Source organism: Haplochromis burtoni, unplaced genomic scaffold, assembly GCF_018398535.1.
Source record: "Haplochromis burtoni strain Fernald_Lab_line unplaced genomic scaffold, NCSU_Asbu1 Contig_243, whole genome shotgun sequence".
In the NCBI taxonomy this organism is placed as follows: Eukaryota; Metazoa; Chordata; class Actinopteri; order Cichliformes; family Cichlidae; genus Haplochromis; species Haplochromis burtoni.
The window spans coordinates 441,682-468,372 of NW_024582604.1; the positions used below are offsets into that span (position 1 = coordinate 441,682).

General features: G+C 40.4%; 2 protein-coding genes and 1 non-coding gene across 3 annotated transcripts; all 3 read right to left on the reverse strand.

Moving 5' to 3' along the window:
* Positions 1-333: 333 nt before the first annotated feature.
* Positions 334-405, reverse strand: trnaq-cug. Its single transcript has one exon. It is a non-coding gene; the product is annotated as a tRNA-Gln (tRNA).
* Positions 406-571: 166 nt separating this feature from the next.
* bpnt2 (3'(2'), 5'-bisphosphate nucleotidase 2) lies at positions 572-12,656 on the reverse strand. Its single transcript, XM_005938195.3, has 8 exons — positions 12,027-12,656; positions 8,669-8,741; positions 8,243-8,389; positions 7,908-8,067; positions 6,129-6,224; positions 4,861-5,022; positions 4,419-4,553; positions 572-4,029 (listed from the first exon to the last, which is right to left on the reverse strand). The coding sequence occupies exons 1-8, from the start codon at positions 12,167-12,169 to the stop codon at positions 3,884-3,886; spliced, it is 1,062 nt and encodes a 353-aa protein (XP_005938257.1). The 5' UTR covers positions 12,170-12,656; the 3' UTR covers positions 572-3,883.
* Positions 12,657-13,942: 1,286 nt separating this feature from the next.
* Positions 13,943-25,500, reverse strand: dars2 (aspartyl-tRNA synthetase 2, mitochondrial). The gene is made up of 17 exons (XM_005938194.3): positions 25,047-25,500; positions 24,543-24,642; positions 23,896-23,959; positions 23,702-23,803; positions 23,174-23,269; positions 22,977-23,100; positions 22,748-22,794; positions 22,439-22,545; positions 20,453-20,522; positions 18,881-19,060; positions 18,647-18,754; positions 18,446-18,508; positions 18,178-18,330; positions 17,868-18,086; positions 17,670-17,780; positions 17,494-17,569; positions 13,943-14,445 (listed from the first exon to the last, which is right to left on the reverse strand). Exons 1-17 carry the CDS (start codon positions 25,219-25,221, stop codon positions 14,261-14,263), a joined length of 1,980 nt encoding a protein of 659 aa, XP_005938256.1. The 5' UTR covers positions 25,222-25,500; the 3' UTR covers positions 13,943-14,260.
* Positions 25,501-26,691: the final 1,191 nt, after the last annotated feature.

Consider the following 26,691-nt stretch of genomic DNA (forward strand, 5'->3'; position numbering starts at 1 on the left):
TAAAAGTCTCACTCGAAACTATTGTAGCTGGCGTAGACCATAGGTCGAAATAGTCAGAATTGGGAAATAAGTCAGATTAATAATCACACAAATACATGTGCCTTGAGTAATTTATATTGACATTTGGTAGCATTTCGAGGTCTACAAGGTGAAAATAAATATATCAAGGCGTCGGACATGTGTGATATGGACGCATTGCGCAGGCCAAAAGTTGGTCCTCATAAAAAAAGTTTTGTCACACTTTCCTCGCTGGAATATTTCATATTTTATTTTCATAACTGTATTTATTACAGATCCGTCCGAGTTAACTTGACATGCAGCTTAAAAACAACCAGGTTCCACCGAGATTTGAACTCGGATCGCTGGATTCAGAGTCCAGAGTGCTAACCATTACACCATGGAACCACCACGCCTGAAACCAGCGATGTATTCAAACACTTTTTCTTCTTTCTATCTGAATTTCTTATGTTATTAAAACTCTACAAAAGTGCTATTTTTATATCATGCTTGAACCGTTTCAGTGCTACCATGTGTCTGCTACAGTAATATGAAAGACTACGCAGCCCATTCCTTCATGCACACATATGCTTTATTGAGAATTCACAGCAAAAGAATGATTAATCACTCACAGAGCAAAGCACCTGGCAGTAACCCTCACTTCATAGCCTTTAAATAGCACACCAACTTTCATTAATTGCTTCTGATTTAGTTGTCCACTACCCTTTCATGTAAAAAGCCCCAGACGACACTGGAATAAATATGCCACCCAGCTTCCAAATTCAAAGAAACAGTTTATTATTATTGCCCTTATGTGCTGGTTAGAGGCAGAGTGAGTGGTCAGGTTAACCACACAACTGATTTGACCTCTGTATGGCTGGAACCAGAACGATTTAAACAGGTGTCAGAGTCCTATAGAAGACACAGTATTTAAAACCAGTAAACTGAAGTGGCTATCAACTCATTGCTACCCCACTCCAATCACAAGTCATTTGTTATTAGTTTTATTTTGAATAAAATGCGAATCCCCCGTCCGAACCAAATGCAAATTGAGCCTACTCTTGTTAGAAAGGCAGGGACAGCCAGATAACCACACAGAATAAAACAAAACAAATTCAAGATGAGTAGGCTCTGTCTATATTTTCACACATGAAGTTCCAAGGTTTTCTGGTTCCAAACAAACAACATATCATCACAACTGGTTCACATTCAGTCAAGGCCAAGATATCTGGGAATTTACTTTCCATTTTTTAACCATTTGGGAAGAGAAAAAGATTTAACGCTTGAGTAAATTTAAAAAAAAAATTAAAAAAAATAAAAAAAAAAATCTACTGCAGACTTTATGCAGAAAAAATCTTCACCTCAGAAAATCAGCTCAGGATATTTTCCACAGTTGTACGTTCTTATATGTAGCACACATGTGTTCTTGTGTTAAAATGACTTTAGATTTCTTGCAGCTCCTTATGGAGCCACCAGCTTAGAAAACAGTTCTCACACAAAAGCACAAAGTAAGGCAATGTACAGCACTCACAAAAACACAAACACAAAGAAACATTACCCAAGTACTTGAAAAGTCTCTCTAATCCCTCTTAAACTGCCTACAGAGAATGACGCTTGGTATATCAACCGATGTTAGCATAGAAACATTCATTGACAGTCTAGTTTAGTGCAGATCAAACATACTCAAATCAGGTACAATGGAAATTTGTCACACTGTATATTTTACACTTAGCAAACCCAACATCTAACAGCCTTCAAACAGCTGCAGTACCATCAGTCTGTAACAGACCAATCCCACCATTGAACTTTTGGAACAACCAAAAAGGTCCCAAGTCAAACTAAAGGAACAGGTCACTCACAAGCTCAAGACACATCCTTGACTTTGTATTTCGCTGGGATTTTTCACAATGTAGCATTATTTCACAGTGAAACAGTCCAGCTTCAGGGGTTATAGAAATATCAGACAGACGGTACAGAAAGATTTCAGAGCAGTAAGCAGGAAGAGGTTCAACATTTTCAGTATGATGAAGTACTTAGAGAATTAAAAGGCTAATCAAAATTCAAAACCATGCACATGGAGTCAGTGTACAGTTTAGCATCCACCAAATCTGGCACCGGCATTTCAGCAGTTTTTCCCGTCAATTAATTTTCCAAGTGTGTAGACTGCACAGTAGCAGAAATTGATTTCAAACTGGAGACAATATACATCAGTCCATCTCGGGTTGTTTTACATACACATCTGTGAAATACATTTCTCTATGAAAGGTTTTTTAGAAAACTTACATTTAGCTGATGGCAACATGACACCACTGAAACACACGATTGATTTTCTTGTGATGGTCTGCTTTTAAATTGATGTCAATGATTTTGACTGAGCTTATGTGGTGGGACTTATACACTGCTCTCGGCAGAGGTGAGATCCCCTTGCTGTATAATCTGTAGTCTTTAGCTTTGATGTTCTGCTCATGTATGTAAAACGGTGGCGGTGACGCTGTGTGAAGTAGCTGAGAAGGTGCTGATTGACATCACGCCAAGTCTGACTCATGTATTTGCAGGAATCTGAAGATGAATGCAGAAATATAGGAACTTTTGCATTATTTTAGCTGATTAAAGCTCCCATCACTGAAAGAGAAAGGAAGGACATCATGTGGTGTGGGAAAAAGTCCCTTTACTGTACACATTTAAAAATAATAATCCAATTTAAATCTGGTATGGTTGTTCAATCTTGCAGTCATATCAGACTCCCATACTCTCTGGGAGTTCATATTTGGACTTCACAGAGAGCAAACATCACAACCTGTGTCGAAACGACCAAACCTTCATGCAGCTCTCAGGATGAATAGAAACAGGCCGTGAGTCACAACTCGCAGACTAAAAAGCAGCTTTCAGTGTCCAAGCCCAAAGGTGGTCTATCAGGTCAGGAGCATGCTACATCATCAATTTGTATTTGTCCCAGGATCAGACCGCAAATAGCCTTTTGATTTTTATAGGAGTAGAAGCAGACATTTTGGACTACATCTTGTGAAATACATGTGCTGACTGACTCATGACTGAATATATTTTACAGTGTAGCTGAGATAGGCTGCAGCCCTCCCACGACCCTGACAAGGATAAGCGGAAGAGGATGGATGGGTGTATATATTACAAGAGACCCTGGACTACAGTTTGATAGACCTGCAGCTCAAGTGTGATCAAGAACAGCAAAGTAAACTATTACACCAAGTGAACTGTGATGTGTTCATATAACATAGGGTAGTTAACCCCATATTACAGTGGAAGTTTATGATATGAAGACATATGGAGTGTATTTGCCCAGTCTCAAATAATACTACTATGGTACTATTAGTACTACTACAACTACTACTACTAATAATAATAATAAGGAGGGGGATTACTCAATCTTGATGAGTCTTCTAGTGTGCTTGCCTGTAACATGTTCTTTTCTTATTCTTGTTTTCTCTTCTGATTGTTGTGATAAAGACGATGAACACCAGAGATGTTCCTCTGTGGGTTTTGTTGCAGTGTTCAGTGTTGTGCTCCTCAGTTTGGGGGGTGGGGGGTTGTTTTCCACTGTATGTCCTTGTATGCAAGTTCCTGACAAAAGGAAGACATGTCGGTTCTCCACGCTGCAAGAAAGTATGCTTTCAGAGGAGTGAGTATTCAGAGCCATTGTGCCAGCTGTTGCAGTTTCCAGTCAGAGCCAATTTGGCTCCACAGTCCTGCTCTTTTGTCCATGCTGGTAATTGTGACTCCAGTGCAACTTGATGGTAGATGTTTGGTGTCCCATGATGATGAAATCATGCAGGCCTGATTATGTTTCCAGCCCACTCTTGCTGGCTGCTGTGTCACCCTAATCAAACCACCTATGGCCCTGTCTCCGTGTGTTTCACTGCTTGTCATTGTCTGTGTTACCTCGTAGTCTTTTCAGTAAGGCCTCGTGATCTATACCTACACTGGCCACCAGTCCTCCTTCATTTTCTGGAGCTCCTCTGTAGTCGATGTTCTCTCCCTTTAGAGTTGTCATTTGGCCCCCTACAATCACAGTGATCACATGATTGAAATGGTCATTGGACAACAATACAGCTGCATTTAGTATTTCATTTCTTTTGAAGTATCTGTTTAGGTGTAGTTAAGCCAACATGCAGCCTAAGGTGAAACTGTTACTTTCATTAAGGAGGCTGCATGATTGGTTCAGTTTGCTGTTTGGATTGTCCAAAATATTATGGACAGTTATATAAAAATAGAATAATGTATTAAATCTTTTCAAATGAAACTGGAACCAGAAGCTTCTTGACGAGGACTCGTGCTTATTGTGTAGTGATCTTTTTAGCCTCGTCTGAGACGTACCATCTCACAATGCTCTTGTTAATTTCATGAAGTGGGAAAACAGGACAGGCTGAAAAAAATCTTTGCTACGTTACCCAGTTCAGTCAGTAGTGCAGCACCAGCACAGATGTCCCACTTCTTAATAACGGTGGTGTGGACGTAAACATCTGCCTCCTCTGTAAGGCTTGTCTCACTTGAATGTGTGTCCAGCAGTGACAGCACTTTGTATCCTGAGAAAGACAGAAATATTAAACCATGTTAGCATCCTCATCCGCCATAGCTGAGGTATGACATCTTGTACTGGTGTTTGAAAGCAGGAAAAAAGGAAAAATTTTAAAATTTAAAAACATACATTAGGGGAAAAAAAGCAACAATAAAAACACACTGTGCAGTGTATTTTCTTAAATTATAGAAACTAACTAACTGACTGCAACACAAAGTCTTTGTGTGAATGGAAAATGGATTTGAAAACTAGACATTTAGTGCAATTAAAGCCTTTGACTTTTAAATATTAAATAAATGTAAAGGACCACTCACCTGCTCCACCTGCTTCTATGATTGTTGTGCTGTTTCCAAAAGCATTCCGAATACGATTTTTAACTTTTCCAGAGTGAGAACGTGATACTATCACTTTCTTAGGGCTGGCGTTGTAGGATGAGCGGCGATTCACATTTGACCCATGACCTACGACCGCCCAGGCTGAAGGAATGATGAAAAGTACACAGAGAGACGGAAGAAGCTGTAAATGTCTCTTTTTCAGAGAGAGAAAAAGTCTTTTACATTTAAAATAAATAAATAAATGTTCAAATAAATGTTTGCAAAAAACCCCAAATACATTTAAAGCAATTTGGCCCAAAGTTACACATGTTTTTTGTATATGTTCAACTTTTCCAAGTGATTGACAAATGCCAATATGCAGGTGTGTGCAGTGTAATAGTGGTGCTCTGAATACAAATAAACACAGTAAGTCTTCTGGATTATTTTGGCTTTAAAATGGTGTATGCTGCTCATTGCATTAGCAGCTGGTGAATGTTTAGAAGATAAAGAGGGAGATCTGTTTTTAGGAGCTGAGACACGAACACAGAGGCTTCAAAATGCAGAGCAAGAAGCTTTTTTTTTTTTTTTAAACGTACAATGTATGCACAAAGTGTATCGGGTGTTCGGTGCCTCACAGCAAAATAGCCAAACTATTAACGAAGGTGACGCCTCGCAGACATCCATCAGATAGAGCTGCCTGTGCCTTCAACTGTCAGTCCAAGCAGCCATGCCCCTAATAACAGTAGTCCTTAAGAAAATCCAGAGGTAAGTTGTAAACATATTCAACCCTGTACAGCTGCTGAAGTGAGAAATATCCACTGACAGCACAACAGGTTTTTATACCAGCCTATTAAAAATTCTTTATGGCCAAATTGGGCATTGTAACAGGGAAGTCTACAGAGAACGTGATACTTTTAGAGCCAGCCTCTATTGGCCAAGCTCCAAAGGAAGAGGAACGAATGGTTTCCGGCACTTGACATTTGATTAACTGTGTAGCACCAGAATTTGCTGCTTCTGCACCGTAACACAGCAACTGCGACCCAGTTGTGCTTTACAGTTTACTTATTTACCAAGATGACTTCCCAAATGGGAAGACCAATAACTTAGAAAAAGAAAACGCCCCTGAAAACTCACCAAGTGATGGACTTGGCCAATCACCCAAGAAGCTGACTTCGCTCAACAATGACCTTATATTATTGGACTGGACGTGTAACAATAAAATGTGGAGCCTTGTTTAATGTGAAAGCGGCTGAAGCACTTAACCTTACCAGTGAAGCCAGCAAAGGGCTGGTGTACAACTCCAATCACAGGTTTACCATCTACAGCCACACACACCATGGTGGTCACATATTTCACCAGATTCTCTGTGGACAGATGAGCAAAGAGGCAGAATGAGGATAAGACAGAAACGGATAAAAGGACATCTTAATCTAGAATAAAATGCATGAATCACAACAATAATTTATGCTGTTGTTAAAACCTAAAGGGTCCCGTGGCAGTTTAAATGTTTAAGCTTGATATACAAGCGTTTGAAAATGACTCTCTCTGGCTTTACTTTTTCCACAGAAATGTTCCTTAATAACACAGTTATGGATCCCAGCACAATACAAGTATCACTTTCATATTACATTTGCATGGCACTGAAAGCCTTTCCGCAGCCTCACATGCTACTTCTTAAGAAATCAACATGCTTCAGTTTAGAACACGTCACTGTGGCCGGTGGAAACGTTGGACGTCGGCGACTCATTGTCAGTCACCTAAATCAACGAATCATCTCTAAACACACTTCTGCTTTAATTACCGCCCACTGCACGCTTTTCAAGCGTACAGCAACCAGCATACTAATTTTAAACTAAAGTAGGTCATGTGCACAGCCTGTCACCCACAGAGACTCAGTATGCGCATACATAAGGACACGTTCACAGAGTCAGTCTCACAAATACACATCAGCACCCAGCGTGTTCCTCCATCTGGGAGGCTGCCAACGAAACAGGCCAACATTTAAACTGTTACCCGGGTACAACATGAGAAAGAATGCTAATGACTTGATATATTTTACAAATAAATTATTATTCAATTTTAATCTCATTTTAATATAAATTATTAATTTATATTAAAACGAGAATGCAGCGGAGTGTCTCCTGCTCTTTATTAATAAAGAGGTCAATTGTTGTTATATAACACTGTTTTATATAACAATACTGACTGTAAAGACATTTTATCAAGATATATTTTTCTTTATTTAACAAATAATGAGCTTTAGAATAAACCAAAACATCTCAGTTGTGCAATTCTGAGCATGTTCAATGGTCTTGTGTCGAGGAAACAAACAGATCTTTACTGAACTTGTGTAACTGGATTTCTTTTAATCAATTTCCAACAAATGATTTTATACAGTATTGTGCAAAAGACTTGAGCAATCCCTTATTTATTTGTCTTATGTTCTCTTGTCCACACCATGCCAAAATACACCACGTTTCCATCTAACAGCACTTTCAGAATCCTCTTTTTGGTGCAGAAATACTATTTAATGCCTATGAAAATATATTTATTATTTTTGCAGATTCAATTCAAGAAATGGGTATTAATTACATGTTTTCGAGACAGGGTTACTGCACCGAGCGCTCCAATTACCATGGACTACTGTTGCCTTCCCCCTCCACATCTTCTCGAGCCTTTCTCTCAGTATTTCTCGAGCGTCTCGTGTTCTTTCTTCCTGATGTTGCTGTCATTAAGTATTGCTACATCTATCACTACAGCCGTCTTCCTCTGCTTGTCCACCACTACTATGTCCGGTTGGTTAGCCAATCCGTATCTGGAAGTCCCACAGGATCTTAGCTCGGCCATGCCCAACCACCCTAGAGTGCGTGTCCCATTTTGAATAGAATAAACAGACACACACAAACCCTCTATACACAAAATAAGAAAAACCTCACTGAGAGCACACAAGCTGCCACACTATTAGTTGAATATACCATTCTCCTGTGGAACTTCAAATATGATATCAGTATGAGATGAGGCTGGCTGAGCGTCAGTGATATGCACACCTGTGTATTCCTGTGTCGCGTCTAGGGGATCGATCCACACAGTAATGCTCCCGACTGGAATGTCACTGTTCCCCTTAAACTTCTCACTTATTGCACCTGGAATGTTCTGGCTCCATTGTATTGAATTATCCTCCATGTTGTCGTGTTCTTCACTGTTCACCTAAAAACAAACACACAGAGAGGGAGATTAGTCCCAGTTTGTGATTTAACTCCCAGATTTGTGGAGCCGCTTATAAATGAGAGCCCTCACCTGCCAACAAATACAAGGCAAGATAATTTGTGTTTTCCCAGGAGATTTCAAGGCAGCATGCAGAAGTAAAGAAATCTGGGCTCACCGTAACTTCAGGGAATGTGTTCTTCAGTAGGTAAAACATCTTTCTGTGAGACTGCAGGTCGCCCATAGTGAGTGGATCGTTAGCTCCTTCCTTTGTTTTGCCCTTTGATTTCTCCTGCAGGACATTTTCTTCACGCACCTGCTTTACCTAGAGAGATTTACAAAGCAAAACAAAGCTCACATTTTCACCAGCTAATGATGGCTGTGTGTGGCTTACTTTTCTCTATAAATTCATTCATTATCCAGTTTATTCTACACTTTGCAGACGGTTTGCTTGATATCTGTGAAGGAGTCGTTTAGAAAGGTTTTTTCTTTTGAAACATAAAAACATCAATATTTAACTACAATCGGAGATTGACACAAATTTGTCAGTGGTGAGAAATTTTATTTTCAGTCATATGGGGCTTAAATAAAATTGAACTCTTACCTCTTTGCCACCTAGTTCTGCTGCCTCCACTGAGACAGCCAACAGGTCCCTCAAATCCACTGTTCTTCTCTGCCTGCATGGATAAATGGACAAAACAAGGATCGTTAGCTTCCCAATGAACTTTTCCTCACAGCTAACCTGCACAGCTAATGTATGAGCCTTATCGGGTTTTATATGATGCTAGAATTTCAAACTCAATAATATTTAGTAGTACTTTTGATACTATGGGGAAAGGTTTGAGCTCATCTCGAAGTAATAGCAGTAATGACAAGTACATCATTTCTTGACAAAGTAAGCTTGTTAACTTTTATCAAATTTTCCCAGTTACACGTTAGTTTTACTCAGCTACGTATTTAGGATCACGTTTGGAGGTTTTAATCATTTCATTACAGATCATGACAGTAAATTATATTTTAGAACCTACTAATAAACAAAGGGTACAGCAAACAATACAATACCTAACACATCCAAATCATTTAATTATTATGTGTGAGTGTGTGAATGGGTGGATGACTGGATATGTAAAGCGCTATATAAATACAGGCCATTTACCATTTTTTTACCATTATAAAAGAGCAGCACTATGAAAATATTAAAAATGAACTTTGCATAAAGTGAGCTTATGCCAAAATAAAAACAACTGAAAAAAAAAGAAAAAAAGTTCACACTGCTCTGCCTCAGTCGCAGCTCTTCAGGCCTCAAACAGTCTGATTTGACTGCTCCGTTCTGGATTTCACTCTTTGGTCCTCCACACAGCCAGCCATGTGTCCGCTCTGCCACAGCTCAATATGCAAACCATTCAGCCTGCAATATTTATTGATCTTTTATCCAACTACAGTCTGGTAGCCACTACCTTAATGACAATGATTAATGTTGCTATTGGGTGATCGCTAATAAAAATTCACACGCACACCAGCCAGGTTGACATTTCTGGTAACTATTTAATAATTCAATGTTGTTGAAATGGGAGCTTGAATGACCTCTGACATTTCACTCATTTTCAGTCCAGTATTTGAACCTGATCATTGTGAGATGAATACGTTTCTTTCTTTCTTAAACCACTTAACACTGACATATAAATCATCCACACATAAAAAAGGCATCCAGCTCAAGTGATGAGCCAGCGTTCTGCCTACACATGAAAGACAACTTAGCAAAGAGCCAATTTTAAGTTCTATTTAAGCACTTTATTAGCAGCAGTAAAATAAATCTCAAAAATACAGTTTACTCCAATTTCTTTAGTTGAAGTTACAAAAATACCCAAGATAACAGGTTGAAAGGCATCGAATAATAAAATGCTTATCAGCTTTTAGCTGAAAACCTGGACTATCTCTGCATGGTACGAAGTGCATCGTTAGCAAAATAATGTTGAGGAATCTAAACAAGTAGAGGACAAAAGAAAAAGTGGGCCTAAAAAATAAAGATAAGCAGTATCTTAAACTCTTTCATTTTTCAGCATGAAAAAGATGCCAAAGACTCTGCAAACGTAGTAAAAGAGTACCCGGATAGAAAAATGGACAAATGAACATCATCAATCATGGATTGGCATCCTTGGAGCTGGGGCTTAAACATTATTGACTCAGGGTGGGATGATTTTGACAAGAGAACGGAACAAAACGCAGCCAACATCCAAAGAAGAACTTTGAATGTCCTTCGACTACTTAAAGAAATTATAGGAGAGATTACCTAAGAGAGTTCAGCATTTCAAACTTTTTGAAATTACACAAACATGTTTTTGTTGTATGCTTGCATGTTTCAATAAATTGCTGCAGCTATTTAACATTTTTTTAGTAAGAAATGAAGGCTGGATCAAGACTTTTGCGCAGTACTGAATGTTATTCTTCATTTGCTGACTGGTCTTGTCAATAAAGAACTAGAAAGGGGATGACATAGCTTCATCTTAGCCTTGTGATTATAGGTGTGGGTATTTAGCCAAAGATTTGGAGATTTTAAAATGGGCTGAGGCAGTGTTTAGTTTCAAACAGTGTCACAGAACTACATCAAGGCTAGTCCTAGGCATTTTTTTAAACAAAACATACCAGTGCTATCACAGTATTCACAAAACCCACACTGATTACAGCCCTCTTAACTAAAGCCAGTTCTCTCTCTCTATTTTTTTCCCCCTAAACTACACAGAGTCGTTTAGAAAGGCATATTCATTCTGCAGGACAACAAAGCCAACTGCACAGGCAAAATCATTCAGAGTCAAGTTCAGAACAAAGAGCCCTGCCACATGTTGCATGTGCCTCACAAAGCCCTGCATCATAGTGGGGCTGCATGAAGTGACAGCCTTGAGCAGAACTAAATCCATTGAAACTGTGGCAAGTTATTTCCTTAACTTATTGAAAAATAAAGACACTTATACTTTAATTTTACTGCCTGAAACTGTCAAGTGTTACATGTAAATGTAAGAGTGATATGAGCCTGTGTTTCAGATTACCTGGTGACAGTGAGGTACCAACTGCTATCTGTTCTCAGAGTGGATGTTAGTGAGCTCTCCCTGTACGCTGCCAACGGGGAAGTCCAACCAGATTAACCTGTCACATATGTGCACCTTCTTCATTCTGACCAGATTTCAGCTCAACCATGAAGATTAACATCAGAGTTTGAGTTACAATTACATCAATAAACCTGAGACCATCTGCCAGAAGGTGTTAATAGGTTCCTTTCTAAGAAACCTTACAGGTAGTTTCCTTGTGAGGGAATGGTACATAAAACCACTGACACCTGCAGACGCCATGTATGATGTATTGTGCACGGTGCAGACATGTGACGGGTTAATCTGGTTGGACTGCCCCGCTGGCAGCATACCAGGAGCACAGATAGTTTAAAGCAGGGGTCCCCCAATCCCAGTCCGCGAGGGCCGGTGTCCCTGCAGGTTTTAGATCTCACCCTGGGTCAACACACCTGAATCACATGATTAGTTCATTACCAGGCCTCTGGAGAACTTCAAGACATGTTGAGAAGGTCATTTATCCATTTAAATCAGCTGTGATGGATCAAGGACACATCTAAAACCTGCAGGGACACCGGCCCTCGTGGACTGGGATTGGGCACCCCTGGTATAAAGTGTATGCTGCAGTTGTAGGGCTCACTAACAGCAGATCCCATACAAATGTGTGCGAATAAGAACGTCAGGGAGAGAATTTACTGAACTTTGGCGAAATTACGAACACGCATCAGCACAGTTCTTTAGCGTCATACTGTCACCAGATAAACTCGCGCGCTTCAGCTATTAACAAAGAATTGTGTCAGCTGACAAGAAAATAAATGCATTTTAGAGACATGTACATGAGAATAAAACCACAGACAGACACTCTACGAGCAGTGTCAAGTTTTATCACGTTTTACCACTTACTGTGTTGAGAGGGGAGTCTGGGACCTGAAGGCAGCCAGGCGGCTGGAGATGACTCCGGAATACAGGTGGTAGATGACACCGACTCCAAGGAGACAGAACACCGCCACACCGAGCGGTGACAACCGGATACCCATCGGAGCCATGGCTACACGGAGAGTCTTTTCGGGTTTTTTAGCCGGAAAATGATTACTCAAATCCAAAATAAAAGCACATAAGTGCTTACAGGAGCTAGCTGACGTGGCTGTCCCCCGCCGCCAGTCACGAAAACCTAGATCCGCGTTGCCTCACAACTGCCAGCTAATCTTCTGATAAACACGTCGACTGTGCTAAAACAAAGCTAGGAAACAAGCTGTCAAATAACCCAACACACTGGCTATTTTTTAGCAGCTGACTAGCCGTTTAGCATCGTCCGACATGTCTGAGAGAATTCACCCAAAAACGAGGCCACCGCTCCCGTTTAGAACGACATTCCGATTCTTGGACAGTTCCCCCGCTCCTGGTTCTCGCTGTTAACTAACTGAAACGAGCCAAGTGTTCACAGCAGAACAAACACACCTCTGTTCACTCATTTTCCCTATGCACCTACAGATGTCGCGACTGCTCACTTCCCTTCCGGGTTATTGCTGCTTTCGTCACTGCTGTCAGTTCTTCTGCGTCTTGACATTTTTTTTTTAAAACTGCCGTTAAACTTCCAGATAGCACTTATTTTTATTACTACTAAAATTCTTCCATTTAGAAAAAATACATTAGGATGATTAAAAAAAACTTACTATAGCCAATAAATATTAGATACGCTTTGGAAACCGATCTTTACCTAACAAAAAAATCATATTTTGTCACAAAAATGTTCATGATTTATGAAAATTATTAGTTTTTAATATTTTTACTAAAATTGGGTTCTTTTTTATCCTAATGCTATCCTAATTTGACTTCTTATGCATATTAGCGAGTTATAAATGCATAATATTGACTTTGCAAGCATATAGCTTTTAGGCTTGCAAAGTCTCTAATAAGTGACTTCCTTATTTCTTTTCTTTTTTAGGAGAAACTGGTTCCCTTTTTAGTTAAAGGTGAATGACATGCACTAAAAACAATATCTTCAGTAGACAAATTCACAAGTTTTATGTAACACTACACATACTGTGCACTGACAGTGACGGATGCGCCTACAGTATGTGCAAACCTCCCGTTTATTTTAATAAACGAATGAAAAAATAAACATGTTTATTATTTATCTATACTCTATACTAATTTATTTTACGAATCCAGATTACTATCAAAGTTGGCCAGTTGCTAGATTTATGTGGCCACAGAACAGTTTCCACTTTGCCTCAGTCAATTTTATTAACACAGCAGTGCTTTTGGATCATATTCATATATGGCTTCTTCTTTGCTTTAATCAATATATTTTGGTGCCACAGCAAACTGTGTTCACAGTTCTGGGATTACTCCTGAGTCCATGCACTAATCACACACACAAATTTCAGCCTAATTGTTGCGCACAGAGATTTCTCCAGATTCTGGTATATTTATGCACCGATATGAAAAAAAAATTTCAGTTATCACAATTTTACAATTAGGAAATGATTCTGAAATCATTCCATAATTTGTAAACAGTGTTCTTCCAACTGGTGAACCTCTATCCCATTCTTACTTCTAAGAAACAGATTCACTAAGATGCTCTCATTATTGTTTCTGACCTGTTAGTTGTATCTAGCGACCATCAAATTCAAACTGAGCTAATATTTCCCATGAAATGATACACGTACTGAGACTAAAATATGGGTTTGTCATTTTCAAATCATTGCTTGCTGTTTTTATTTACATTACACAGAAGATCATAAGTGAGAATCTCTGACTTTTGGATTTTAAAGTTCTGCACATGCTGAAATTGAACTTCTTGGCATCAAAAACAATGACATTATAGATTTATTATTATTTCATATAATGCCTCATTTGAACATGTACACCAAACCACCCCATAATAAGCAGCTGAACAGAATCAGTAAAAAGATATAAATATCTAAAAAAACTTGATACGAAGGACCACAAACATAGAGGGACGGCAGCATCAGTGCAGCCACAAGTATCTCTTGTCTCTGTTGTTTTGCCATCTGGCACAGATCTTACAGCCTCAAAGTCTTTTTGCTGTCTGCTGATAGTCTGCACATCTCCTCAGCCTCACCAGACCTGGGACTACACAGACATCCTTCGATGTCTGTGGTTCTTCTTAATCACTTTCCCTCTCTTCCTTGCTCTGTTGGCATTTTAACAGAAATGTGGTAACACTTCAGGTCCTCTTCAGACACCAAGTCGGGTGCACGGCTCATGAGGTCATGACCGCGGAATGACTTGGGGAAGGCGATTACGTCGCGGATGCTGGGAGCTCCGACTATTATTGAGACCAGTCGATCCAAACCTAGAAAAGGATAAAGAAATAAAGAGACAACTTGATCAATATACTGTTCAATATTGCACAATTTACTCTGAATTCACTGTTCAATTGTCCATGCAGGCTTCGCAATACATGCATTTTATACTAAGGACCTGGCAGAAAAAAGCTTGATCGTATTCAGTTGAATGGTACAGACAGATACATGTACAGCTGAAATGGGCTAATAGTAAGAGTCACACAAGTTCAGCACTGCTGCGCATGTGTCAAGTCACATCTTCCAAACCCAAATCATTTTGCACAATAACTGACTTGCTCACAGTTACTGAAACTCCATTCAGGCCCGGTGCTGCTCTGCTCTGAACATCTTATTCAGGTGTCACTGTGTGCCAGCTAATGACACAAACAGTGACAGTGTTGCCACCATGTGGTCAAACCAGAAAGTACAGCTTTCAACTTTATCATTTCTATTCACACACTTCACACAAAACAAATACCAAACAAAGAACCACAAGACTCACAAACTACAGAGCAGTTTGGATTGTGTCTCTGCAGCATGTCTTTTGTCCTGTGTCCCTCCCCTCCAACCTGTCACAGCAGATGACCGCCCCTCCCTGAGCTTGGTTCTGCTAGATGTGTCTTCCTGTTAAAAAGGAGCTTTTCCTTCCCTCTGTCACCAAGTGCTTGCTCAAAGGACATTTCAAGATTGTTGGGTTCTCTCTGTATTATTTTTTAGAGAGTATTTACAATATTAGGTGCCTTAAGGTGCCTGATGCTGTGATATGGCACAAAATATATAATAACAAAATTGGACACCCCCCCCCAAAAAAAAAACCAAAAGAAAAAAAACCAAACACACACAGTTAACTCCATATAACTGAAAAGACCAGCCTTAAATTATTCATTCACAAACTCGGATGCACAAATTGACCAGAAATTTTAATAAAAGTACCATCCAACTGTAAGTGTCTCTCCTTCTCTGTTCAGTGTACCAGTCTTAAAAATGCCAATACAAATTACATTAAACAACAGATAAGGAAAAAAAGGAAGTATAAGAAAAATGTTAACTCTAAGTTTGAACAACAAACATTCTGAGAAATCTCATACAGTTATGAGCTAAAAAATAAAAATCCCACAAATGAATTATAAACTGATCCATCCTTATTGTCTTGGTCCAGGGGCCTGTGCTTCGTACGTCGCTTACTACATCCAAGATCAAATCATCGCGCTAACCGTGAGCTCGCTAATCCGGTTCCCCGAACACACCTGCTGTTGACGATTACTACAGCTGGATGAAGTAATGCGCGATCACTGGGTGTCGTAAAAGGGGCTACGCATCGATAGCAGAAACAGTGATCGGCAACCCGCTGATTGGTCGGCGAAAATGTCGAAGGGGCGTGCTCGGTATTTTCCGGCAGCAGAGCAAGAACTCATGAGTGAGGGATTTCAGGAGTTTCAGAGTTTAATTAAAACGCAAGAGAACACTGCAAAGGCTGCAAAAGCAAGGAGAGAGGGCTGGCAGAAAGTTGCTGACAAATCAAACTCGTAGGTAATTTAATAATAATAATAATAATGGATTGGGTTTATATAGCGCTCTCCAAGGCACCCAAAGCGCTTTACGATACCACTATTCATTCACTCCCACATTCACACACTGGTGGAGGCAGCTACGGTTGTAGCCAGGCTGCCATATCGCGCCATCGGCCCCTCTGGCCAACACCAGTAGGCGGTAGGGTAGATCTATCATATGACACTATATTGTCCAATATCATATGGCATTATATTATATCATAATATGTTATATTATATCCCCTTTCACATTAGAGCCACAACAGGACCCACAAGAACATGGGAACAAGTAAAAGTGGAATACAGGAGTATTCTACAGAATGGTAATATTTATCTCTTAGATTGCTTTTCGTCTCTTGGCAAGGTAATACTGGCCTGTAATACTCTGTTAGTTTGTTCATAACAGCAACCAAGAAAAGGGCAGAGGAAAAAAAGACAGGTGGTGGTCCTGCACCCCCTCGTCAACAAGTTGGTTAAGTAAATAATACCCTCACGGGAATATCGATATCTCTCAATGAGCACACTGTCGCGCTGAGCTAAAGGATCCTGTCTATCCCGCAATATACGCTGAATTCTGAGGACTCTCCTTATCAATCTTGCACCTTCCGCAATGGGTTGCTCGCGTATACGGACAGGCTTCCCAAATCCACCTTCGCTTTTATAGCCGTGGTCTCTCATCTTGATTACACGAAGTAATTTACAATTGCTACTCTGAAATATGAATTACATCTGTAATAATCACATACATGTAATAGAATGTTAATAGTACATTTCCCTTTTTTAGGAAATGACCTGTATGTATCTGTGTGACATCAATACAAGGATCAAGTGCTGCATTATCTTTAGTTACATTGATGTTATTTATTTATGGTGAAACAGTGGTGGAATATCGCTGTTGCTTTCGTATAAATGAAGCGGACATACCTGCGTGGCCGCGATCTAATCCTGTTTACATAAAGTAAACCTGCTCCCGAGCAGGTTTACGCTTACGGCTCTGTTGCTATGACAGCAAGTCCCGGATGAGCTTCGGGGAACCGAACGATCCAGGATCACGCGAAATCGTCAACAATCTAATCCAGCTAACTTACTTAGCGAGGTACGAAGAACGGGCCCCAGCACTGTAAATAATTATGTGGACTTTAGCTGCTGGTGTTGTAGCACGAGACAGTGGTTTGTGGGCTGAAGAATGACCTGCCTAATGAATGGCATGGGAACACTAATAATTACCCAGTTAGTGCTATAGTGGGGATTTATATACAACTAATGGAGAAACATGTGTAACTAAAATCAAGCATGTTGCCATGGATATGTGTTAGTGCTAAGGGCAATTCAAGAAAATACACTGATCTCTTTTCAGTGGTTAGGGAAACTGGACCGCCTACAAACAGTATTTAGAGTGAAAGCAATGATATCAGGTTGATACTGTGTGGTTAGTAAAAACCCAGTGTATGCACACATGTAAGTCATATACGAGCTCAGTGATAAATCGAGCAGAGTTGAGCTCACCCAGAGCAATGCCTCCATGAGGCGGCGCTCCTGAATCCAAGGCCTCGAGGAGGTGGGAGAGAAGTCCGGGGTCCTCCTGAAATACAAAAACAGTTGGAAACAGTGTTAACACTGAAACGTCCCACTCTTTCATAAGTGAAAGACTGAACTGCACCAAGATGGAGGAAGCCACTGACCTTAAGGACATTCTTCAGTACATAAAACTGCTCTGAGGCTTTGTGGATGCGAATGGAGCCTCCTCCGATCTCACAGCCATTTAACACCAGGTCATAGTGCTGACCACGAACCTGTGAAATACAGAATTTACAAACAGACGATACATCCTGCATTTTTCTACATAATTAAAAATAACTAATAAAGTACTACACGAGTACCTTATGTGGATCAGTATAGAGTAACCGTGTGTCCTCTGGCACTGGTGCAGTAAATGGATGATGAGCTGATTCCAGCTCCTCTGGATCATCTTCTTTGGGCAAGAAGAGAGGAAAGTCCACGACCCACAGGAAGTGGAAGGCTGAGGGGTCACGCACGACCACACCATGAGACTCCAGGAGCTTTGCACACTGCAGGCGAAGATGACCCAGCAATGGGCACTGAGAGCAGAAAAGAGAGTCAGATGAAGGGAGCGTTTGTATCAGCTCTGTGCTTCTTTGTTTGACAGCTGACTCAAACCAAGCCTCTTACAACAGTGTGGTGGGAGCCTGCTGCTATCAGAAGCAGGTCTCCTGGCTTGGCTTCAGTCCACTTCAGCAGCTCGTCTGTGACAGACGAAGACAGCAGCTTCTTCAGGGGAGACTTCAATGTCCCGTCTGCTCTGACCAGCACCAGGCTCAGCTCCTTAACGCACGAGGAGAAAACACAACTTGTGACTTTCGACTAGTGTTTGTAACACACAAGTGTTTATCTCAGAACAACGTGAGGCGTAAAAGAAAGAAAAGGATAAGAGACCTACCTGTCCAAACTGAGTCTTGGCTATTTGTTTCAGTTCTTCCAAATCCTTCCCAGTGAAAAGTTTCTGTTACAAGAAAGAAAACATAATGTGAGACACACAAATTCACATATGAGAGTTGTCAGCTTCTCTTGTGGCACAAAAACATATCTTCTGTTCTACATTTTCAGCATTCTCTGCCACAGGAAATGGTTCTGTTCTTACTGCTCCACTGGGGACACAGACGGCCCGAACGGAGCCTCCTGGTTGGCCAAGAGCTGATTGGAGGAATTCAATTTCCGTGGAAAGGAAGATCTGACTGAGGTCTATTAGCTGCACAAATAAAAAAAATAAAAAAATCATATAATTCACTCATGTTGTACATTAAACAAAAGAGTAAAAGATGTAGCATGTTCAGTAAGAACATAGTTTCAGTTAGGACCCCAAGAAATCAAACACCTTCATGTTGAATCTGGTGTCGGGTTTGTCCACACCGTAGTCCCTCATGGCCTCTTCATATGTCAGAGTTTGGAAAGGAGCCTTAAGAGGACCACGTTCTGCAGGCCAAGAGTACTGCAGCAAACCCTCCACCAGTGACATGATACCTGCCTGGTCCACAAAAGACATCTCGATGTCCACCTGGGAGAAACGACAAGAGGATTTTCAGAATTCAGACAACATGACATGATCCAACATGTCACATGTATGTGACAACAGGCCGGTCTATGGGCCAGACTAATCGGACTATATGTACTCAGATTACAGGAGAGACACATGGTACTCACACAATCCTGAATTGAAATCTGTGATAAAATATCACAGGAGCAAAGATGGCACCAGTATGTGTTTGCAAATCTTATTTTGGTGCAAAATCAGCAAACCTTTTAAATTACGCACATCATTGTTTGCAATGTTTTCACTCACAGCTGTAAAAGAATTCCAGCAGCAGCAGGATCCAAACAAAAAAGAGCTTTGGAATCAACTTGAAACATCGAGACAGGCTCGATCAAGATTTACAGTAAATTATAGTGTGTGCTTTACTTCAGGGAAGTGAGCTGCCATGTAAAAAGTACAGTTTAATTATTCTGTATTTTTTTTTTTTTTTAATTAGTCCTTTAAGTACTTTATTATTACATTTCTTAGCATTTTAAATTATTATTTTTTAGCAGTTTTATGCAACAGTGGGGTGATAAAATATCAAATCTTAGCAGTACCTTTATATACAACTTTTGTGGATTTAAAAAAAAAAAAATCCATAATGCTTAGGCTCAGCAGAGGACAAAAATATCCAATTTGTCACATTAGTTTGAGAAGGAGAATCCTGGACTACATGCACGAACGGCACGCAATTAGATTTGAAGCATAACATTTTGATACATGTTAGGATTCCTGTTTTTCACACAAGTGGCCTGGATTCAACACCCAGTATGCTCACCTGTACTTCAGGCAGGTGAGCTACACTACACAGCTTAATTAGCTGTTGAATGCACCAGTCAGCTGATAAAATATTAAAACTAACAGGTGGTCTACACACACAAGTGGTACGAAATCGGGTTTGAAGTCAGACATTTTATTTCAGAAACTGAACAAACTTCTAGTGGTTAAGATTCCAGATTTTCACACAGGCAGCTGAGGTTTGACTCCCAGTATAGGAAAGGACAGTTTAATCATATACTCAAAGCTAACAGGACATCAGTCGTTTTCTCTTTTTCACGAATCTGTCATTTGTTTTGATTTGTTGCTCATACCGCAGTTGGCTCTGAGCTCTGGATAGCTTTTGCAACTTCTCCTGTTAGTTTTTTTTTTTAAATGTCCATGTTCAGCTGTGTCTGTGAGTGTGCACACAACTATTTGCCTGCACTGCTGCGCGTGTGCTGCATATGTCACACATGCATGAAGAGGACTACTTGTAAATAGATATATGGGAGGTTGGCCAGCAATTTCAAATATCTCATGTCTGAAACAGACTGAAAAATGTATTTTTCTTTTTTTAAACTGTGGCGCTTCAAACTTGTGTGTATTCCATCTCACCTGGGTGAATTCAGGCTGCCTGTCTGGTTTGGAGCCTTCGTCTCTGTAGCACCGGGCTATCTGAAAGTACCTGCCACAGAGGAGACAGAAGACAGAGGTTGTTGGCCATTAACAGCAGGTTCTGACTCTAACGTGGTGGACTTCTAAAAATTCTGTTATGTGTGCAAAGCTGTCAGCAGTGGAAATCAGTCAGGGCTAAGTGCTTTATTTCAGTATGGGAGTGCAATCATCCTTTGGTTCTTCTCCCCGGTATATAGGCAGTGACATAAGATTAATACCCCTAGGCTTTTTTCTCTTTTATCCAAGTACATGTTTCACACACAGAGTACGAATCTCCAGTATTTGCTCCATGCCTAGTCATCACATTTAAGGCTGGTATAGCAAACTTGCTTTAACCTCCTAGGACCTGGGGTCCACATATGTGGACATCATATTTTGGGTTATTTAGAACAAAATACTCAATTTTGCTCTACAAGGGCCTGATATCCACTTACGAGGACATTATACTGCTACTGTTCTATCGAAATTTTAAACAAATATCCTCATATGTGGCTCATTTTTCTTAGAAACAAAAATCAGGTTAAAAAACAAAACAACAACTGGTAATTGTTTGTTTTTACATTCATCAGGTCCCAATCAGCCCAAATATCAAAGAGAAATTAAAAATGCATGCCATGAAAGAGTTCGGGTCTTAGGAGGTTAAAATGGTTTCTTATTAGCTGATGGTGGTCAGAAGTTTGCAGACGCTCATCGTGAACATAAATGTGACAGTAATTTTAAATAACCTCTTTGAACTGTTTTTTCCCAGGGTGGAATGATACATGTACTTTATGTACAGCATACATCTTTAATAACAAATATAACTTGACTATTATTTCTCTAATGTCCCTTACAATGCTTTGCCTCGACGAGACGCTTTGAGTAGCCGTCAACAAGCTTGTGGCATAATTCTCGATGGATATTTGACCACCACTTCTTGGTAGAATTTTTAGAGTTCATTTAAATTGGTTGGTTTCCTGGTCCCAGCCTTTATGTGTAACCAACAAATTTTCAACTAGGTTGAGGTTGCAGTATTGGGAAGACCGTTTCAACTGTCCAGCTGTGGATTTGTTGAAAAATTTGGAAGTAGTCCTCCTATATTATTCTCTCTATTTTGGGCAATTTACCCGTATCACTGGTGGCAAAACATCCCCAAAGCTTGATGCTACCACCACCATGCTTGATGGTTGGTATGGTCCTCTTAGATTTGAAAGTCTGATCTTAATCCTCCAAACATACCCCTTGTAATTGTGGCCTAATAGCTCAATCTTTGTCTCGTCCAACCATAAAACCTCTTCACTTTCTGGGTCAGCACCCTCTCAGTCCATGTAATATAAAACTTGTTTCGCTTGGGAAAGTGGCACTAATGTTCAAGTTCATGGCAGTCTTAAGCCCTGTGCTTCCTGGGTTGTTTCCTGAATAACCTAATCAATTTCCTCTCCTCTGAGGGAGAAATTGGTCTTCTTCCAGACAATCCAAACAATTTGCATTTACATGCAGTTGTTTGCATTTATTATCTTGCAGTATTCAGTTGTTTAGAAAGGTCTCCAACAGACCTTCCCAGTTTGTATACATCTACAGGTCTCCTTCCAAGACCTTAAGTGAGTTCTTTCCCCATTCTTGAGTGCTGGTCAGTCCAATGAATGCTGTCAAAAAATCATTTTTATACTGGCAAAAAGGGCAAAATCATGATCACTAACCAGTCGTTAAAAGACACTGTAGAACCTTGTACATACATACATTAAAGACGCATGTATGTGCATCATCATTAAAAGCCCCAAATTACCATGACATTCATGCTCCCGACGAGTGGATGAAAACTTGTGACCAGAACTGTATGCTCACTATTCGTTCCCTTTTAACTCTGTTTTCGATCTGGACCAGTGCAGCGTTTAAAAACAACAAACATCTTTCTGTTAAATAGCAGATTATGGAGCCTGCACCCACCTGTCTACACCAGCCACCATGAGAAGCTGCTTAAACTGCTGTGGACTCTGGGGTAAAGAGTAAAATAATCCTGGCTCTCTGGAGGGAACCACAAACTCTTTGGCTCCCTAAAACACAAACACTCATTAAGTTCATTAAAATATCAGATATGAAACCATAACATGGAAGCCAAATTAGGTTTTTGCTATTATATTTATATTTAATAGAACCAAAGAATTTTTTAGAAACTGTTCTTATAGACCATTAAAGGTGGATTGTTGTGCAAGTTTCTGCTCTTTAACCTGGTAAAAATGTCTACAAATGTCTTACCCCTGGTGTCCTTTTGAACAGAGTGGGAGTTTCCACATCCACAAAGCCTATTCATTACAGCAAAACAACAACAACAGCAAAAAGCATATGAAAATCAGAGCTTGCTACAGCAAGAACAGATTAGTTCCTGCACCTGGTTTCCTCTTACAGGCAACAACATCAGTGACAGTCCTGTGACCTTTTATGTCTGGGCAAATTAAAGACAGAACACAAACATGGCTGTCCATACCGTGCACATTACAGAGATACTCCCTCATCTTCATCACCAGCTGGGATCTCAGTCTTAGGTTCTTCTGCATCTGTGATGACCTCAGGTCCAGGTAGCGATACTGCATCCGCAATGACTCAGACTTCTGGTGAGTAAAAAAAAATTAATTATTACAGCGTGCTCAATAGTCCACGTCCATGTAACGTTAAGTTACTTACTTTGACAAAGTCTTTTATCTCAAACGGCAGCTTCTGGCACACATTGAGGACCTCCACATTCTCTGCCAAGACTTCGATCTCTCCTGTCGGCATCTCCTGGTTTAAACACACGATTCAAAACAGAATTAGGCGACTAATCACCAAAAGTCTCATTATATTGCTACAGAAAGCAATTTAAGATTGATGAAATGGTATCAATTCACCAGATTATTTAGGACAGACAGTCACTCCTTGGAAAAGAAAGTTTCTGATCCCTGTCCTTTACTATGTTCATTAAAGGACAGAACATTATTATGCTATTTGATAAATATAGTGAAATATATTGATGAGAGAGTGTTGGTACTTTTTTCCCCTTCCACGTTTAAAACTTTAAGGCACTCAGTATATTAAGCATAGTGTGACTGGATGCTGTAGTAATTAGGATTCCTGGCCCATGTGGGTTAAACTCAAAGTACAGGAACTAGACTTTCCTCACCACCCCCTGCAGGTGGGTGGTGTTTCACTGCACCTTCAGAAGCACGTACAGACCTTGTTCTCCTGCCCCACTGGTCGGTTCCTGACTGTTCCTGTAACCTTGATGACAGACTCGGGCGTCAGATTGCACAACGTGGCTTTCAAAGTACTTGGAGACTTAAATCAGAGGAAACAAACTATTTAGTTCTTTATTTTACAGCACAGCGTTCATTGGTAATGTTAGTGTATTTTGTTGTTTTCTTCCATACTTCCTGAGGAATTAGAATTTGTGTCAAGCCGCTGAAGTCTCGCAGGATGACGAACAGGTCCTGCCTGTAGGGGGCAGAGACACATACTGTTTCTCAAATTTATATGAGACCCTTTGAAGAATGATGAAAGAACTTTTTTTAAGATGGTCTTAGTTCTCTTGGCTTTCTTGAGATCTTTCAGAGTTTTACTTAAATTTTTTTTTGGCCTTTTTCTGCTTTGACTCGATAGAGTACAGTGAAGAGTGACGGAGAGAGAGGGGAACACGTGTGGCAAAGGGTTGCGGGTCGGATTCAAACCTGTGCTGGCCACTCTCAGACATACGGCCTGCTCATCCCAGTGAGCTAAACCAGCACCCAGAGGTTTTCTTAAGATGTTTGCTGCTTTTTCACTCATTTCCAGTCCAGTCCTTGCACCTGACCATTTTCAGCTGGTTGTCATGAAGCCATTCTTAAGCAAGGGAAACAGGGAGAAAAGGCTGGGGAACGCCAAATTACACAAGAACCGGCAAAGGTCTTATAGAGCGATTAACCCAAATTGGACACTTTCGGTTTTGGAGGTCAGGAGAGAGGTACAACAGTGGGTTACTACAGCCATCTGTAAAACACACTGGGGGCTCAGTCATATCAATCAACCAGTGGCTGACTACCTGAGATACTGGACCCAGCCACACAGAGTGACTTTCTTCCCCGCATCATCTGATCGCAGTTCTCCACAGGTGTGACTCCTGAACGACAGACTGCTGGGACCTGATCGTAAGATGGATTTGGGACACAAGTCACAAGTTACACTTTGATACTCATTTTAAGTACTTACTGAAACTGAAGTGAATTTCTGCCGCATTCACAGATATGCAGAAATGTATAGAATTACAGTTTTTACAGAGACGGAAGAACAAATGTTTTACAAAATAATAAAAGTGTCCAAAAGTCTTAGATAATACAAGCAAACACGTCTCCTACAAAGTGGAAGATTCTAAAGGATTCTAATGAAACATGAATGATGTGGACAAGCTGGACTCAACTGAGAATCCTGTCCAATAACTACAAATGTAGACAGGCGAAGACCAGTAGAAGACCAGTAGAAGTAGTGGCATTGGGCGCACGCACGTCACGTCAGTGTAGAGGCTGGAGTACAGCCAGCTGATGAGTACCTGTGGAGGGCGGAGCAGCCTCGCAGAGTCCGTATGAGCAGCTCAGATGTCTGAGCTGAGGTCTCCACAGCAGCCGACCTTGACTGGGAGTCGAAGCTGAGCTCTGATACCAGACAGCATGAGCTCTGAGTCCTCTGAACACACTCCGCAGCACCAGCCTGCCTTTTGTTGCCATTTCTTTCAAAACACAGAGTGAAGCTCAGGCTGAGGAGAGCATGTTATTCAGAGCCGTGTCTGTCGCACTCCTCTCCCTCAGAGTAACAGGCTTGCAGAGTCCTTAAGGTTGTAATGTGAGCATTATGAAGCTCCACGGCAGTGAGAGCAGGTGAGCTGCCGTTACTCTTCCTGGATCCGGATAAGACTCGTGAGAAGTTTTCACGACTGCCTGCTCATGAAGATGGGCTGCTGTGCATCTGTTCAGTCTCATCCAGTCATGTGGCAATCGGCGCATTTTTACCGGACGTGACGTCACGTTGCTAGACGAGAACAGTCAACCTGCGACATGATCGATCTAACTCGCGAGGAAAAAGTCCACACGCTTTCAAGATTTCATCAATCTCCGATTCTTTTTCTAGAGACAACGCAACTTTTAGTTTAGTTTTTCAAGGACGTTATTTAGTCTGTTGCCAGATTCTTTATACGCAACATTAGAATTACAAAACCAACCCCAAGTTTGTTCTCTTCTTAACTCGTTAAATTTGTTTAAGAAAATAAACCACAAAAAACATATATTATAAAGAGTGGTGTCAAACTCGTTTCACATCGTGGGCCACACACAGCCCACTTATGATCGAGTGGGCTGTGTGCCGCATGACTGGATGAGACATGACAGCCCACTCGATCATAAGTGGGCTGTGTGTGCAGTGAAACTCCACAATAAATGTGTAAAATGACAGAAATTTGTGATAGTTTGTGATAGTTCATTGCACTGAGTTCTAACAGTGCAATGACACAACTGTTTTAAAGCATCTTCCTAACTGCTTATCTGAGATGAGATATATCTCCCCTTGTGGTTTGTTTTCCGCTTCTCCTTGTATATGTGGCCTTAATGTATTATTGCATTCTTTTCATTAATTCTGTGTCTCTACAGATGTCTGTATCGAATGTCTCTGTATTTTCCATATTTATATTAATTTTTACAGTTCCCTTAGGCAGTTCATTGTATCATTTTAAATTGATACAACACTCATTTCTATATTTTCATTTGTACTTTAAGTATTATGACAGTGCTATTATATTTCCCCATTTAAAAGCTTATCATGATCATGGCCAAATCTTCAAATTATCAGGTCAGTGTGTAAAAAGTAATCCCTTTAAGCCCCAAGTTCAGGCGTCACATTTTCCAAACAGCCGGTTTTCTGGTCTTGACAGAGAGACGCTGTCACTACTGTGGTCATCTCAGGCACACAGCCTCACCCATGTGCAGTTTAAACCTTCTATATGTGTGAAGTAGCCAATAAGAAGAAAGCTTGGAGAGGAGCTTTTTCCTTTTTCTTTGAAAGGATTGTTTGAAAGGACTTTATTCCTGTTCTTTGTTTAGAATTGTATTATTTGGGTTGACCTATTTTGTTCAATGGTAGGGACTAACGAGGTCAGGTGTGGGCAAAGTCTTGTATAAAGCCAGTGGGATTTTTGCATGCCTGAT

Excerpts from the sequence above, each read along its gene's own strand:
- bpnt2 (XM_005938195.3), bottom strand. The coding sequence starts at position 12,169 with ATGGCTCCGATGGGTATCCGGTTGTCACCGCTCGGTGTGGCGGTGTTC. Across the intron at positions 4,554-4,860 it reads CATAGAAGCAGGTGGAGCAG|GATACAAAGTGCTGTCACTG; the intron begins GTGAGTGGTCCT and ends TGTCTTTCTCAG. Across the intron at positions 4,030-4,418 it reads TGCACTACTGACTGAACTGG|GGGGCCAAATGACAACTCTA; the intron begins GTAACGTAGCAA and ends CTGTGATTGTAG.
- dars2 (XM_005938194.3), bottom strand. The coding sequence starts at position 25,221 with ATGGCAACAAAAGGCAGGCTGGTGCTGCGGAGTGTGTTCAGAGGACTC. Across the intron at positions 23,960-24,542 it reads GGCTGGGTCCAGTATCTCAG|GCAGGACCTGTTCGTCATCC; the intron begins GTAGTCAGCCAC and ends TGCCCCCTACAG. Across the intron at positions 18,331-18,445 it reads CCAAGACTCAGTTTGGACAG|GAGCTGAGCCTGGTGCTGGT; the intron begins GTAGGTCTCTTA and ends TCGTGCGTTAAG.